At 39.3% G+C, this 17,234-nt stretch overlaps 1 protein-coding gene across 6 annotated transcripts in view; it reads left to right on the forward strand.

Annotated features, from left to right (window-relative positions):
- LOC137259952 (leucine-rich repeat-containing protein 71-like) overlaps positions 1-3,085 on the forward strand; it is a 64,887-nt gene extending 61,802 nt beyond the window's left edge. For all 6 annotated transcript variants that reach the window (XM_067797607.1, XM_067797608.1, XM_067797610.1 and 3 more), the window contains 2 exons: positions 571-684; positions 2,826-3,085. In XM_067797607.1, coding sequence (XP_067653708.1) covers positions 571-681 — 111 coding nt within the window. In that variant the 3' untranslated portion in view covers positions 682-684; positions 2,826-3,085. The remainder of the gene's footprint in view (positions 1-570; positions 685-2,825) is intronic.
- Positions 3,086-17,234: the final 14,149 nt, after the last annotated feature.

The raw sequence follows: 17,234 nt of genomic DNA on the forward strand, positions 1-17,234 counted from the left end.
CCTTGACACTAGCTCATTGTTTCCTCGTTCTTTGTCTAATGTCACATTTGGCACTGGTTTCATGAGGGTCTGTCTGCATGTACGTTAGCTTTGACATTGATTCTTTGTTTCCTTGTTTCTTGTCTAATGTGACACTTGGCAATATTCTCTCTATTTGGGGTTCGCTCATCATGCTGGAGACCCAGGTTAGATTCCCCACTTACTCACTCATACCATCTATTGACAACCTGTTTGCTATCAGGTCTCGATGAGACAGACCAGTGATTGATGTTAAGAGGAGCACTCAACACTATCCAATAAGTGATGAAGTCACCACTCATTACGTCGCCTCATGGGATAGCCCAGTGGTTAAAGAGTTCACTTGTCACACTGATGACCTTGGTTCGTTTCTTGACATGGGTACAATGTTTGAAGACCATCTCTGGTGTCCCTTGATGTAGTGTGGCAGGAATATTGCTAGAAATAGTGTCAATCCATGCTGTTTGAAATCTCAGATGATATTCAATTGAATTGTTTCTTCTTCTGAGATCTGTTTGTAATAGGGTTATAATCAGGTAGTTTCTTTTGTAGAAGAACAAAGTATCGGCTGACTGTGAGGAGCTGAAAAAGCTGAATGACATGATGGCAGCTAAGCATCCGTTCTACAAACCCCCGTCCACGCCTGATGGGGAGGCAGTGTGAGAGGTAGGTCCAGATAAGCTAAGATACACAGTGTTCACTATGCAGCACCTCCATAGGTCGCAGTGGAGGAAATCCTTTGTTACACTTTAGGTCCAGGGTCAGTCAGACTTAGGTAAGATACATAGCGTTCACTATGCAGCTCTAAGCTGCAGTGGAGGAAATCTGTTGTTGCAATCTGTCTCGTAGCAATTACTATGCATGAAAGATGAGACTCTCAAGGTGACAGCAATAATTAAATATTATATGAAACACTGAAAACTCATCAGCAATTATTTTGAAATCGGCAGCTGAAAGAGCAGGAGTGGCCAGTCAGTCTGGAGTGGAAGTGAACATCTCAATACAATTATTTTGATTGGCTAAAATGTCTGAAAATCTATTGTAAACAAGCAATGAGATATGGAACACATGTTACTATTTTAGGGAGGGCTATCACCATTGCATCATAAGTCAGTGATTCAAAATGGCGCCCACATGTGAGTGACCGACTGAGATGTTTGATGGCTTGCAAATGTGTAGTTTGGGATGTACAGTAGTGGCGCCTCAGTAATCCGATGATTGCGTTTCTCAACAAATTCATCCCAGTTGCAATTGCAAATTGTCCGGACTACTGAATCAGTCACAATGAACATCAAGCACAACAATGAATTACAGTCACAGCAAAAAGTCCTTCATGGTTGCTTTTGTTTGTTTTTAACCTTCCTCACTGAATTCATCACATCAGTAATTTTACCGAGTGACATCTCATTGCCGATTTTCTCAAAACATGTCACCAGAATCTTCAGGTATTTCTTTGCCTTAGTCAGTCTCTTGTAGTATGCCTTGAAAGTCTGAATTATACCTGTATCCATCGGTTGTATATGTCACATGGTTTTTGGTGGCATAAAATGCAAGGTCACATTTCGCAAAGCACATTTGTGACTTGCAGCGTTGTCAAGAAGCAAAATCACTTTAAGTCCACTTTAAGTCTGTCTTTCACCAATAGCTAAACAGCTCACTTGTCATCCATGCCTTTGTATTGATGTGATATCTCACTTAGACTTCTGTTGGGAGGTTTTAATGTCTAATTAAAACAATAACCCTTAATTGACATTTCTCAAAAGTTATCAAGAGTTCATCTTGTCAGCTGATTGTCACCAAGTGTTCATTGTACCCATTGGTTGAGGCCAGTAAAGTAAACATCGCTTGAAGGTGGTATTATGGGTCATGAGCACAACTTCCAGCATCCAGACAATGAACCAATTCACTGTTTATTTTACTGACTGGTTACAGCTACTACTACAGCATCCGGTTCTGGAAACCGAATTACGGATTATGAAGGCAAATTAACTAGGCTTAGACTGTTAACTAGCTGAAATCTCCCAAGAGGCAAGAGATCTGGATTAACTGAATCTGGGCTAACGGGGCTTCACTGTATTATTGTTTGTGGAGCTGAAATCCAAAACTGTTTCTGATACAAGAGGGAAGAGATCTGACTTGTGGTGAAGTGGTGCTCTTCTGTGACTGGATCAAGCAAAACAGCAATATCTTTTTAATTCACATAACTGCTCAAGGGTATCCAGTGGAGTGAGTGAGTGAGTGAGTGAGTGAGTGAGTGAGTGAGTGAGTGAGTGAGTGAGTGAGTGAGTGAGTGAGTGAGTGAGTGAGTGAGTGAGTGAGTGAGTGCTTTGGCAATGAGTCAAAAGACGGGTGTGAATAGCCAAAAACTCAAGCTCAGAATTACAGGGAGGATCTCCTTATGATGGTTGGAATTATTACAAAGAACAAAGGCAATGTAGCAAACTCACCAAAACCAGAATCCTAAAAGTGTTGATCATCTATTAAAATGAAATGTGACCCATCATAATTATTATTCAAGACACTAAATATTGTGAACAAATAATAATTATTACTTAATTAACAACAAAATATACAGAAAATACACACTTGTAACAATATGGATGACAACTTCTGTTTTATTGTACGTCACTACGTTTCTGTGCTATTGCTTGCCCCTTGTTAGGGGAATTAATACAAACACGGTACATCAGTGAGTATATATACTAAATTGTACTAGAAGAGTTGGGAGTTGTTTGAGTTTCCCTCAGATGTGATTGATTGTGTTGTACACCTTTTTCTCCTTTATATTTATCTTCTGTCTTTTGCAGGTGTCAAACTTGAATCAAATGGACTGACACTTGTAAACGATAGAAAATTCCGACTGAGGACATCAATATACCAAAAATTATGCTCTATGACTTTGTAATCAAGGGAGCTTCACACAGAACATTGCCATGGACATGGTGTTGGATTGGTATTTTTCCTTCTAGAACAGCATGCATGTGTTCAGAGCTCCTGCAGTATTGGAATAATTGTGATATATAAAATGTAAATATTCTCAAAATGGTAATAAACTTGTTTGTGTTTACATTTTGTTTAAATGTTTGTGACTTTGTGGCCAACAGGATAAAGGCCTGACCTCCCCATCACCAACTTGTCTGCTTCTCCTGAAGGTAATGTATTCTGATGTACGCCTATTTCTAGTAGTGTCACCCAAGCTTGTAGGCAAGGCCTGACTTTGCTATGAAAAGGGGTACATCAAAACGCATTACCTGAGAGAGAAGCATACAAGCTATTTATCTTACCCTCATGTTAAATATGCAAGATATTTTTTATTATATGTTAAAGATTGACAGTAACTATATGGCATGCACACAAAATGGCATCTGCTTCTCAACTGGATTTTTACAGTGGGGTGTCTGGTATGACTCGTCTCCCATGTCTGACGTCCGGATTATAGTCAGGAGAGAGTGCATGATTAGGTGAACTACTCATGCAAAAAAATAAATAAATAAAAATAAAAGTAATAAAAAACAAGTCAATAACAGTCATATAACCTTGCCCCTCCATTCCGCTACGTTCACAGAATCAACATCTGCTGATACATCCCCAAGCTCGACTATCCTCTCTTGGAAAGAAAAGTTTTCTACAGTTGTCGCCCCGCTTATGGACTTTCTTCCAATCCAAATCAAACTCGTCCCAATCCTGTACTCTTTCAAGAAGGACTTAAAGCCCACAAACAACTATTCCCCTTCGGTAGACAGTTTCAATGCGTCATCAGCATACATCAGTGGGTGGACGATGGCGCTTTACAAATATCCACCATTAAATCACTCACCCAAGAAGAGGTGCAATCCCAGACATGTTCTGGTGTTCTGATTCGGAAAATGACCCACAAACCTGACCTACAAAAAGTCCCAGTTGACCATTCAAGTGATACTGATCTAGTCCCACAAATATCACACAAACGGATCATGAACAGCAATAGACACCTTAAACGTATAGTTTATATTTCATAAACAGGTTCAGCGAGTGCTGTTTCAACATAAGTCACAAAATGGCAATTCATTTAATAGCAATAACAGATATGTTTTTACTGAGCATGACGACCTATGGTTGCCGGTTGAACCATCTTTGTCCTCTACTACATTTATCTTATCTAATCCAAGTGTTGACTTGTTGTTAGTATCACATGAACAGAGATGGAGAATGTTCAGATCAGCCTCATATGCTGCAGGTATTCTACGCTACAAGGAGTCCGGCGACATTGACGTCGCGTTCAGGACTGTTGGCTTATACAAGAGCGAATGAGTTGAACGCCGCTTTGTTGGTCTAGCTGTTTGTTGATTTACGCCGCAATATTCCAGCTGTATTGATATTCTGTAAGACACCTGGATATTCCAGTCATGAACAGCCTGAACATCAGTCTGCGAAAGTGGGGTACGATGATATGTTCGTAGATCAAAGCTCATGCAGTGATCACTGGATTGTATGGTCCTGACTCGATGTTTTATACACCGCCAGAGAGCCTTTATTTTGCTGAATGCGGAGATAAACACCAAACAAACCTAAACAAACTTCATCCTAATGCTGATGTGGAAGAATGGAGAATTAGGTCTCAATTCTTTGTACGCAAAGCTGATTCCGACTGGAAATCTCTTTAAGATGGATCTGATCAGATTACCCCAATGATACTAGTTACTGTTAGAGTATGGTATTAACAAGGAACGGTGGTGTAGTCTAATGGTTAAAGCGTTCGCTCGTCATGCTGAAAGTCCGGTTTCGATTCCCCAAACGGGCACACTCTGTGTAACCCAATTCTGGTGTCCTTCGCTTGATATTGCTGCAATATTGCTAAAGTCGGCGCAAAACACAACTTACTCAATAGTAACAACGTGTCATAGTGTACTTGCATTTCATCTTAACACTTCAAGACTGGGGACTACATGCACGGTCGTCGTGGTTGACGGGTTCACAATTATAGCACACAGTGTCACACTACTACAGAGACCGCCAACCCTATCGGCTCAAAATAACTACAGGGGACCTCTAACTATTAGAAACTGTTCTTTGATCTTTAAATAACAATTAATCCCATCACTCGCTGCCTAAAGCCGTCATTGATACCTGTATGCGTTAACGCAAACCAATTGCGCATTAAAAATACCTATAAATATATGAAGATGTATAGATATGATTCGTAAACATGAAACACCTGTTAAGAGGACCTTTAATGGACAATGGGTTGTTGCGTACATTAGGATCGGTCATTAAACGACGTAAGTGAGCCTTGTATTAAATGCGGTTATAAAACAAACTTCAAAAGCGTATCTTTCATGAATCTAAGATACGTTAAAACCATACGACAGAATAGGTGATTTTTTCTGAATTTATCTTGGCTCTCTCTTTGCGTGGTGAAAGTTGTCGCAGCGAACATTGAATCGAGACCCAGACGGAGAGCCAGAAGCTTTTCCGTCGCTTACATTATTTCAAAGAGATTTACTTGTTTGAGTGGCATTTTTAGGAGTTGGAAGTCAAATAAAACAAGTATGTATAGATGAGATCTTTTATTCTAGAGCTAGAGGTTGCGATACGAAAATGTATACATGTATGAATGCATCGAAAAGTCGTGCTCTAGAATTAAAGAAGTTGTCATCCATATACACTTGTTCTAAAGGGAGAGTTGACGCCCCTTGCAGCAAAAGGATCGCCCATTGGCACGAAGTACTTCCAAGACCATATTACTAATAGGATTATGATGAACAGCTCCTGGGGGACAAGGCTGTATATTGCAGTCTCGCACACAGACACACTCCAGTGCAGCGATGACATAACATCACTGCCACGTGACCGGACTTTTCTCCTGTTTGTAAACAAATGCGCACATTCATTAATAATGCTGAAAGCGAGACTGGCATAAGGCAAGCGATTCGACGAGGTTTTCATAATGCTTTACACTGTTACGTAAATATTTTTCTGCTACTGCGTCAGTAAGTTCTGACAATACATATTAATTTTATATTTCAAACCGGTTGCATGGTTTGCTATCCATTAGGCTTCGACGACAGCTCGTGGAGCCGTACAACCCATGTAAACAAAGGATCGCTACGCAAATTGAAGCAGTGTTTCAAGTTTTAGGATACTTTCTCACTGAAACTGAACCATTTTAACAGACATATTTGATTAGATGTGTACACTTGTCAAAAATAAAACAGTTACGAAATTTCCAGCTTCTTGTTTATTGCATATCACAGCGTTTCTGGGCTATTCCTTGCCCCTTCGTCAGGAGAATTGAGAATAGTCTAGAGACGTTGTGACACAATTAGCAAGACGTTGTCATCCGTATTGCCTTTTACTCCAATACCAACTTAATATTTTACAAAATAGTGTCAAGGTTTCGTTGTGATCATTGCTTAACTACTGCATTCTGAATATCAGAATATATTGCATCAACTTCCTGGTGAATATAAACAAATACTCCACGTTCATGGAAGCGGACCACTTTACACGGATCCCCATTCTCACAACTTCCTATTAAGTAATTGTGTTTAAACAGCTTTAGAAACGCATGGTAGTAAAAATACCATTACACGTTCACGCGAGTTAAAACAAGCCAGGGTGCCGCAGTAAAAAATCCCCTTTGTGAACTGATGATCTTAAGTCCATGCACTGGCAGAGGTTAGGCGATAAGATCCTTTTGTACAGCTAGATCCCATGTCAACTGAATACATAACCTGTGAACTGAAGACACAGATCGGCCTGCATGACATGTCTTGCAGAGCAATATAACAGAGGATTAACTCATTAAGTATTACCAACACGTCATATCTTGTGGGGGCGGTGGGGTAGCCTAGTGGTTAACCCCTTGGATGCCGAGGTTTTTTTCAGGCGCACATTTTCGTAAGGTTTGAAAAGTGAACGTTGTGCGAGATTTGCGCTGGTGTGTTCCTGGATCTGCGTACAGCTATAAAATTGCACAGCAATGTAGTCTATTTAATTTCCTACCCGTTAGTATAAATATAACTGCAGCTACCTCTTGGGTTTGAGAAATAGACACTGCTATAGTTGTCCAAAACTTTTATGTGTGTTGAAAAACAGTAAATTTCTCCGTTTTTTTTAATAGTGCACCAATAAAAGCACTCTGCTACGATTTTTTAATTTGGCATCTTTACGGAAAGTGTGAGCGAAGAAACTACAGCTTGATATCTGAACGACATAAGTTATGTGATATGGATGTATGTGCTAATGCATAACGTCATACTCACAAAATAAAAAATGACCTGCAATAAATGTCAAAAATCGATTTTCTTCTATGACGTCAAACGTCGACAGAGAAGTCATGCGCGTATAAAGATAAGGGGGCATAACTCAGCTATGGTTTACATTAGATCAATGTAACTCCGATCACATGGAGAGAATTTGCTGTGGATACAGACAGTATATTTTCGTTATGTTTTATTCACAGTGAACCAAACTATTCCAATACAAAGTTCCCCAGTGTGAGAGGATACCTTTTGGTAGTTTCACAATTTGTAAGAAAAGATGCCAGTGTACTACATCAAAAAGCAGGTATAATGGCGATTTGTATGTCCCTATCTGATACATATTTTAGCTCTTAGATTCCCATAGTTTCCTGTTTGGGTAAATGTATTTTTATTAACTTTGTATCATTATTAACGGAGTAACAGCCACATTTTCAAATGTAATGAAATAACTGAAAATAATGCGACATTTTAGTTGACGTCACGGCATATTTTGTGCATTTTGTGACGTCGGAAGAAAAACGACTCTGGTTGCTGATTAGTATATATCTAACCTAATTTCCACTCAATGTGTAAAAGATCTCGGCTTCTGTGTCAGAATTCTACACCTTTTAGCCAAAATATAAAATGAATGATTTTATCACTGAAATAGTGTTTTGAATATATCAACAATTACACGGTTTTACTACATATCTTATTGTGAGCAACACGCGCACCTGTCTAGCATCAATTTAGCGTAAATAAAAATTTCACAACACCTGAATATTTATTGAGTATTCATTTAGGAAATAGACCTTTCTTATCATGATTATGAATCATTTCACTTCATAAGTGTGCAATGAAAGGTACAAAGAGATCGCTTTTTCAGTACAGAAGTATTAGAATTAATATGGACGTAAGGCTTGTCCAAATTAAGACATGACCTGGTTTATACATTTTAACAAGTTTCGTATAAATATTGTTTGAGTTAGATTTTCTGCCATCAGATATATTTTAATCGAATTTGAATTGACTTTATTATAGAAAAAAATGATAATGAATCATGAAACGTTTTTGACAAACTCGCACCTGGTCAATCAATATTCATAATTGTTTTGTCTATAAAAACGACACAAACCAATACAATGAACAAGACAATTCCTTTAAATAGTAGTATGTATATGCCCCTTCATTTCATAAAATGTACACATAATTTTCATTAATATTATCAGTTTTACTTATAAGTTGGAATTAAATCGCTGTTTATTAATCTGTTCATATGAAACTGCAATATTAGTCCCAAAGTATTGAATATTGTACATCACGGGAACTAAAGCACATGTTGCAGTAATGGCTACGTGTGATCGTCCAACACTTGTGTAGAGGCTTAAAATGTGGCACACTTACTGAGTCAATTTCCCATGTAAATATTATTCAAACAATCAAAAGCTTTCAAAGAATAAAAACGCATACCTTATATCCACATATGATATGATGTTGAACATGGACATATGTAGATACTGAAATCAGTTTCATGAAAAAATATCTGAACGATACGCAAAATATACATCACAATACTAAAAGTGCAATCGGAATGGTATGGGCATTGTGTTTACTCTTGTCCAACCGACCTTCACCTCAAAGAAATTGCCTAATATGTGCAACAATGTTGACGTGTGACATCACTACCGATGACCGATTTCTTTCAATATGACGGCTTCGCTGACAAGGATACACAGGATTTTGCGAGGACTTTTTCCTTGATTCAGGGATCTTTTGTACATAAATGTGATATGTAAGTAATCAGAATATTCTGATTATCTGTGTATTGTTATATGTTATTATCGTTTACATTGTAAATGACGGAAGAAGCCAGAAATGCCGATAAGTTCCGTTGTCGTTCTGCGTGATTTTGCGTCAATCATGGCGTCACGCTGCACTAAAAGTTTGATTGTTTCTTATGAATTACCAAATGATTTCATTGTATCTATTTTCAATTGCATCTATTTCTTGCAACGATACTCTTCCCCTGAATATACTAAGCGTATTGAGCCATTGTAAGCAATTATTAGACGGCTGGATGTTGGAAAATTCCCGAAAATGCTACGCAGTGTAAAATTGGAATTTTTCTTTGTTCACATTTCAATCAAACGCTGTCTTTCGAGCACAGCATTCGTTTTCATACCAAGTATATTTCATTTCGTTTTGTCTAGACCGTTGATATTGGTGGCAAAGACCATTTGTAATTTGATTCTAAGATGCTTGGGGAATTCAATGATGCATTTGTCGCAGCTGGCTATGAAGCATACATGATGTAATAGGCATCTCAATACCGACCTTCTCGAAACGTGATTTTGTAAACACTATCCAATATGGCGGAAAGCGCACTTTGGCGTTTGTGTAAGTGTATTTTCGAAAACATCCCAACCGATTCTGGGTTCATCGGCGACGTTTTAGAATTATCATTACTGGTTACATAAAAAAACTTGACATCAGTGATCATTAATATGCTATTTTTGAAATTCATTACTCCCAGTAATTATGCGATTTTCACATTTCAAAACATACTGCAAATAACGCCGTGAATCTCGATTTTGTACAGTTTGAAAATTGACGACATTTACGATGAAGTCTATTTTGAAAAATAATTTTAAGTACTTTAGCTTGGTCTGAGATGATAGTGGATGGTATCAAGAAACAGGGAATTTTCCGCAGAATTCAAAACTGTGAAGTATTTATATATGCGTGGTATATTTAGAATTGTATTGGACTTCAAAGTGAGGGATGTAGAGGAAGGACATATATGTCCCTGTGGCATCCAGGGGGGCTCGAACGTCCTGAAGACCCGGGTTCGATTCCCCGCTAGGGTACAGTGTGTGAAGCCGATCTCTGGTCTCTCCAACTGTGATATTGCTCGGATATTGCTAAAAGCGGCGTAAAACCAAACTCAGTCAGTGACTCTATCGGTGTCTAGCTGTTATGCACGATGTTTGTTGTTTAGAGCAGTCAGACATAGACTCAGTTTAAGGGCATCAGCCAGCCATAGAAAGCCCGTCGCAGCTCTGTATGATCTGACTAACTCAGGTGTAAAGATGTCAACCAAGCATTCATCGGAGCAAGGGTAACTGTTACATACAGACCACCGCTGCCTTGTTGCCCGGATGTACTGAATGATAAACCCATGGTTGTATGATAATTCGATCCTTCAACGAGGCAAGTCTTTTGATGGGACAATGTGTTCATTTTTATTCAGTTTCTTATGGAAATTATTATCGAAAATATAATTTAATGCCTTATACACATGTTCATGTCGGCCGGTAGGGTAGCCTAGTGGTTAAACCGTCAGCTCGTCATGATGGAAATCCAGGTTCGGTTCCCTACATAAGTATAATGTGTCAATGCTGGAAGATTGCTAAAAGTTGCGTAAAAAACATACTAACTGGCTGACTGCCTGACTGATTCGTTTACAAACTGACTTATCAACAGCACCCATTTTCAGTGACACCATGGGCAACCTTGTGATATCAAAACACTATTAGTAGCTAACACGATATAGAGTAGAATAATATAGGCCACGCCTACAAGGAAAGCACAGTTTCCTGATTGGCTAATACACTGAATGGGCGGGGCTTATGTTGCACTGTGGCACAGGACGACACCTCTGATATTTGAAGTGTTTGAAGTTCTATTATTGACGTGTATATTTCGACGACAAATTCAGAACTCATAATAATGATATATTTTGCGACCATACAAGACCTGACAAGCTCTTCACAAGTGCGAAAATCTTCTTGAAACATCGCATGTGTAGACAAGTAATGGCGATGACAGGCATAGAAACCAGCATGTACAATATCATACCATAAACTTCAGTTTGACTACACAATATATGTACTTACAAAGCAAGAAAGTTGATTCCATCATCTACCATGTTACCATTATAGGAAGAGATAGATTCGGCACCATTGGCGTTACCCTATGTTTAGAAACGACTCGATGTTTTAATTTCGTCTGACAGATAGCAGGCACCTGTAAAGATCGGTTTTAGATATGATCGTCAGTAACCCCTAATTAACGGTATCCGATAATCACGCTCGCTGACTTGGTTGACACGTCATCGTATTCCACTGCGTGGATCATGGTGTCAGTCACTGGATTGTCTGGTTCAGACTCGATCATTTACAGACCGCCGTCATATTGCTGGGCACCTCCTGAACGCCTCATCAATCAATCAATCAATCAAACAAACAAACAAACAAACAGCAATTCTTTACCGTGAGGGGAGGTGGGGTAGCCACGTAGCTAAAGCGTTCGCTCGTCACGAAGACCCGTAGTCAATTCCCCACATCGGTACAACTTGTGAAGCTAATTTCTGGTGTCCCCTGTCGTGATATTATTGGAATATTGCTAAAAGTGGGGTAAAACCCAACTAACTAACTCTCAGTATGGGCGCAACATTGTCAGAATAGGGTATACACGCCAGGAGTGAGTGAGTATATTTTTACGCGCCTTTTAGCAATTTCCAGCAATTTTGCGGCGGGGGAACACAAGAAAATGACTGCTGACATTGTACTCTACCATATGTTCCACATGGCCACTCTACTATTGAAAATTGTAAACAGTCATTTGACTTGATACTTTTTTGCGTCCCTCCGTAGTTCCATTCGCAGGAATTATCTGCGGAAATTCTGAAATGTCCCGTCTCCAGGTCGTCCGCTGGTCTCGAACAACCTCTGAAGGTCAGTTTTAGAACTGGTCTTCAGCAAACCAAGTTTGTTAAAGACGACAGGATCGATGCTCATGATGTCACTCACTGGATTGCTTTAATAAATACTGTTATTAACAGACAAGTAGTCATTAGCAAGATAATATCGGCGTAAACAGCAGACCAAAATTTGTGGATGCTGAACTAATGAAGCACCAAGTTCTGACTTCATCAACCTGAACAGGGCAACGACTGCAGGGCTTCCATTACGACGATGACGTTTATACTGCATGTCCACATGTGACATATTTGTTTAGTAGGGCACCACCTGTCGCCCAATCCCGATGGCTATAAGCATAATTTGGCAACATATATGTTCATGTCTGCTTGACGATAAAACGACTTTTATTTGGCATATTTGGAATCTTTATGTTAACAATGAGCAGGTCCAGTATGAAATCAATAGAAAAGTCGGTATGTGCTATGCCCTTCTCTTCAACACCAGAACGTCCATCGAATAGAATAACACTGCAGATAACACCTTTATACCATGTCGTTATTCACAAACCACCGTCATGTCACAAGGTGCTGAAGTTTCTCCAGTTTACTATTGGGACATGCGAAGAGGTATGTTTTAATGAGACACAATTAACATGCTGCCGGAATAATTAATATGCCTTCATCTTCTGTACCAGCTTGGTTGCTTTAGCTTGGTTGGTTTAGATTGGTTGGTTATGTTGGTCAACAACAATCAACAGTCACATAGCCCAGTGACTGACACCATGAGCATCAATCTGGGCACTTGGGATGCATCATACACGTGACCAACTCACAGCCGGCATATGATGTAATGGAGATGGTTGTTCTAACTTGTTTTCTTTCCTTTAGCTGTTTATGTGCTTGTTTTAATTTGATTGGATGTTAGGCTTACTTCAGTTTGATTGGATACATGCTTGTTTTAATTTGATTGGATGTTAGGCTTACTTCAGTTTGATTGGATGTTATGTCTGTTACGTTTTGTATTGGATGTTATGCCTGTTTCAGGTCCATTGGATGCTATGCTTAATTCAGTTTTAATGGTTATGTGCTTGTAATTGTTGTGGTTGTTTTCATTTCATTGGTTGTTGTACTTTTTTCAATTGTATCAGTCAGTGTTTCTCATAAAAAATAAATCCGCTAACGGACTGAGGCTATGCACACACATAAGTAAACACACACTCACAGAATTAAATATCGACTGAAAGATAGGTAGACAGTCAGTGACTGACAGAGGGCGGTGCGTTTTCGTTACATCAATTTTCATAAGAGGAGGCGCTTTTTACTGACTCACAATGCCAGCTAATACTCCCGCGGTGAGAGTGCATTTTGAATATAATTTATTCATATTGGTATTTAACTGACTTGATTAAATTATGTTCACCTGCACCCTTAAGTAATAGTCAACAGCCTTACTATACAAGTACAGATACAAGGGGCAGGTGCATTTAGTGCGACGCAAGACATGCAGATGATGAACAATTGAAAACCGCATCTTATAAACCACTGCACTTCAGAAAGGACATAAAACGTATATTTAATCCTATAGCAATATTCGGCATTATATAGTTGTACTATCAATGAGAATGGTGTCTGGAAGGTCGACGATACGGGTGACTGTCTGCTGGGACATCAAGCTGGTGACACACTGACAGAGTTTAGAGGATACGACACTCCAGCGACTTGCCATGGAAGAGACCACTGTCAACTCTGCTGGGATTCCTGGAAGTCTTGAAGTAGGGATTCCGAAGACAACTGTAAGCATGGGCGATAGGGGGGACTGTGAGCTCAACAATGATGAACTGAGGAGAGAAGTTGGAGGAAGAAAGGAGGAAGAAACGGAACAGGGCGAAGGAATGAAAAGAAAACCGATCGAGGATGTCATTGAACATCCTGTGTTAAATCTAACCGTCAGGTAAATATCGCTTTTAACAATATCAAGTCCTTTGTCATAGTGTATTTAGATATTTGCAATAAATATATAACCATTCATACCGCTGGGAGTCAAGTATGGTATTCCCACTGACAAACGGATGAACTGGCCACATAGACTAATTCAGGTCAATACAAAAGACCTCTGAATGTACTATAACTAATACTAACAGAATACTATAAGCATTTATTCTGCAGATACTGCGGTAAAACCATTTCCGAGAGACAATTTCTGAAAGAAAATGGAATTCTGCAAAAGACGACTGAGCCAGACAGTTTGGCAGAAAAGCATTTCCTGGACCAGTCAAATCGAGAGCTTTTCACTGATTGTTTTTGCAGCTTGAGCCCTGCTGTATGGTCAAGCTTGGATTGCTTGCCATTCTAAAGTTGCTCCTCTTTGCCTTTACAATTTCGTTTGTTGATCTTCACGTATGTTGAGCTTTATGGATGTTGATCTTCACGCGTGTCGATCTTTACATATGATGATCTTCGCGAATTTGGATCTTCACGTATATCGATCCTCGTATATGCTGATCTTCTCATGATCTTAACGTACGTCGCCCTGTACGCATGTTGATCTTCATGTACGTTGACGTTTACATATGTCCATCTTTACATACAAATGTATGTTAATCTTCACGTATGTTGACCTTCATGTATGTCGATCTTCACGTCTGCTGATCTTCACGGATGGTGATCGTGTCTTTAACATGTCTATTATTCATTCAAATGAGTAGACACATAGACACAGAATACGTAATACAACAGAACTAGTGCAACAAGACAGAAGTCCATTTGGGTAGGCCTTATGCATATTGGACATTTCATTAACATTCCTCTTGGAGCATATGCAATAGTGGGGACCATTTTCTGTCAGATTGTAATATATTGTTTTATTGGGAAAAAAAATACTTATCCTTACCAATATATTTTAGAACTGTAAATGACAACGTATCTTTTTAATACTTGATACATGGATGTTTTTAACAGCAAGAAGTATATATATGATTCATTAGGTCGGTATTATTTCCACTCTTAGAACATGTTAGAACGACGTGGAGTTCTATCCTTCAATGAAGCAAGTCTAGATGAGGGTTGGGTACAACGATCTACTGAATGCTAAGCCAGTGGATATAGTCATTTCATCATTTAAGGTAAATCTAGACAAGGGGGACAATACTCCTAGGATGCTTTTCGGTTATTCATATACATAAATTCATAAATGTATTTTAGTAATGTTCATTCAAACTATCATTTGTTACTTTAGAGACATGTGCAAGTCTTTTACGGAGGCAGATATGGGACAAAAAAAACCCACCCCCCCCAAAAAAAAAACCAACAAAAAAAACAACAAACAAAACAAAAACAACAAAAAACAAAACAAAACAAAACAAAAAAACAAACAAACAAAAAAACAACCCAAAACGATAGCATGAGACAATAAAAGGTAGACCTTTTGACGAGAGAATGATAGCATGAGAAGAGAACGCAATACCAAGTGACAGAACGCTTCCCCGTCACATGTTGTCGCTGTCTCAGAATTGGGCCTTAAACCCCCTCCTCTCTTTTCCATCCACCGGCTGAAGGCCACTATGTACTATTGCACTCACATATCGATAGGGCCGTAGGTAAACCAGCTGACTCTCTAAAACTATACAGGTTATTTTTTATGCATCAAAGTAATGACAGAAGATTCTTTTAACGTTGATGGTGTCCCATTTATTAAGAAAAGTTAACCGCATATGTCATGTTTGTCTCCTCCCTCCTTACTGAAGAGTGCCCAATTATGATAGTTATCGGAAGAGCACGTATTCGTCCTGAAGTGCAAGGTGCCCGATTGCACAACGTAAACAGTGGCTAATCATATAGAAATATGAATGCACGTATACCAGACCATGTGTAATGCTGACGTGTGTAAACTGTCGACACCCTCGGGGCATAACAGTCCAATATCGAGGCAATTAATTTTCACAAATGGCCCGCTAGTTTCAGTGGAGTTTCGCGTGAACCATTGACTGAAAGAAAACGTGAAGTACCTGCGAACCCTGCTGATTTACTACACGACGTCAAAACATATACATTGGTGCATGCAAACAAGATTCTGTATTATTTCCTTACAAAGGTATTTACTTTAATTCCTCTCAGTATGAAAGACAAAATACCTGTGAATATTACTGCAACTGGATTTTACAACCTCGGGGGAAATATAGCTTTCTCGTTCCTTATCGTGTTATTGTCCTCCTTTCTCGCCTTCTTATGTCGCTCTCTGACTGTGTTGTTTCTCGCCCCGCTATAACAACGCTTTCTCGTCTTGTGTTGCGGTTTTGTGACTTATTGTCACGCTTCGCTTCACTCTTGTCTTTATCCCCCCCACCCCCTCCTCCCGTATCAGTGCTTACGTTTTTTGTAGAATTTTAGGAATACTGTCAGTTTTAGGACTGACGTTTTATTAGTGTGCCAATGAACAAATAGATCTCTATTCAGCAATTATCCCTACCTATTTTTTGTCCAGCATAGTTTACATTTCCAGTTGTTATGCAGTTATTTCGAATTCTGGGGCAGTGGGTACTCACCTATAACGGTACCTTTTTCGAGGAATAAAAATACAAAAAAGCCAAGAATTTCTCGAAATGTGGAATAAATTAACAAAAGGCAATCAAGCGTATCTTGCATAAAAAGCGTTTTTGCTTAAAAAGAGACCGACAGACAAGCAGGCAGGCAGACAGGCAGGCGATGACTTGGCATAACATCACTACCACAGGCTAATTCACGTGAAAGGACTTTTCTGTTGTTTGGAAATATATGCACATATTCATAAATAAGCTGAGACTGGCATAACTCAAGCGATTCTGCGAGGTTTTCATAATGTTTTATACTGTTGCGTAAATATTCTTCTACAACTGCGTTAGTAAGGTTTGTGACACTACATATTTATGTTTCCAACCGCCTGCATCGTTTTCTCAGAGACCATACTTGCTGCCTGGTTTGACGAATCGTTACATCTTTCTGGTCTGTCGCATAGATACAATGCTGGTTGGCCGCATGGAACTCTGGGTAGGAGATAGCGTCAAAGTGTGTTGTGATATGCAAGAATTGGCACAGCTTATTTTGCGACAACATTCAGCGATGCGTCATCGATGACGTCAGACCGTTTATGAAATCATGAAGTCACTGTGTATGCTGTCCCTCGCCCCCAATAACAGTGAAGCGTCACCGCCAGAGAATACCCAGTCTCGATTCAGATTCTCCTGAACGGAAAAGTCACGTGGCTTTCCAGTCAGAGAGGCATTTGTCAGTTTGCTTCACGACAGTGGTCTTGCAGT

Source organism: Haliotis asinina, chromosome 13, assembly GCF_037392515.1.
Source record: "Haliotis asinina isolate JCU_RB_2024 chromosome 13, JCU_Hal_asi_v2, whole genome shotgun sequence".
Classification (NCBI taxonomy): Eukaryota; Metazoa; Mollusca; class Gastropoda; order Lepetellida; family Haliotidae; genus Haliotis; species Haliotis asinina.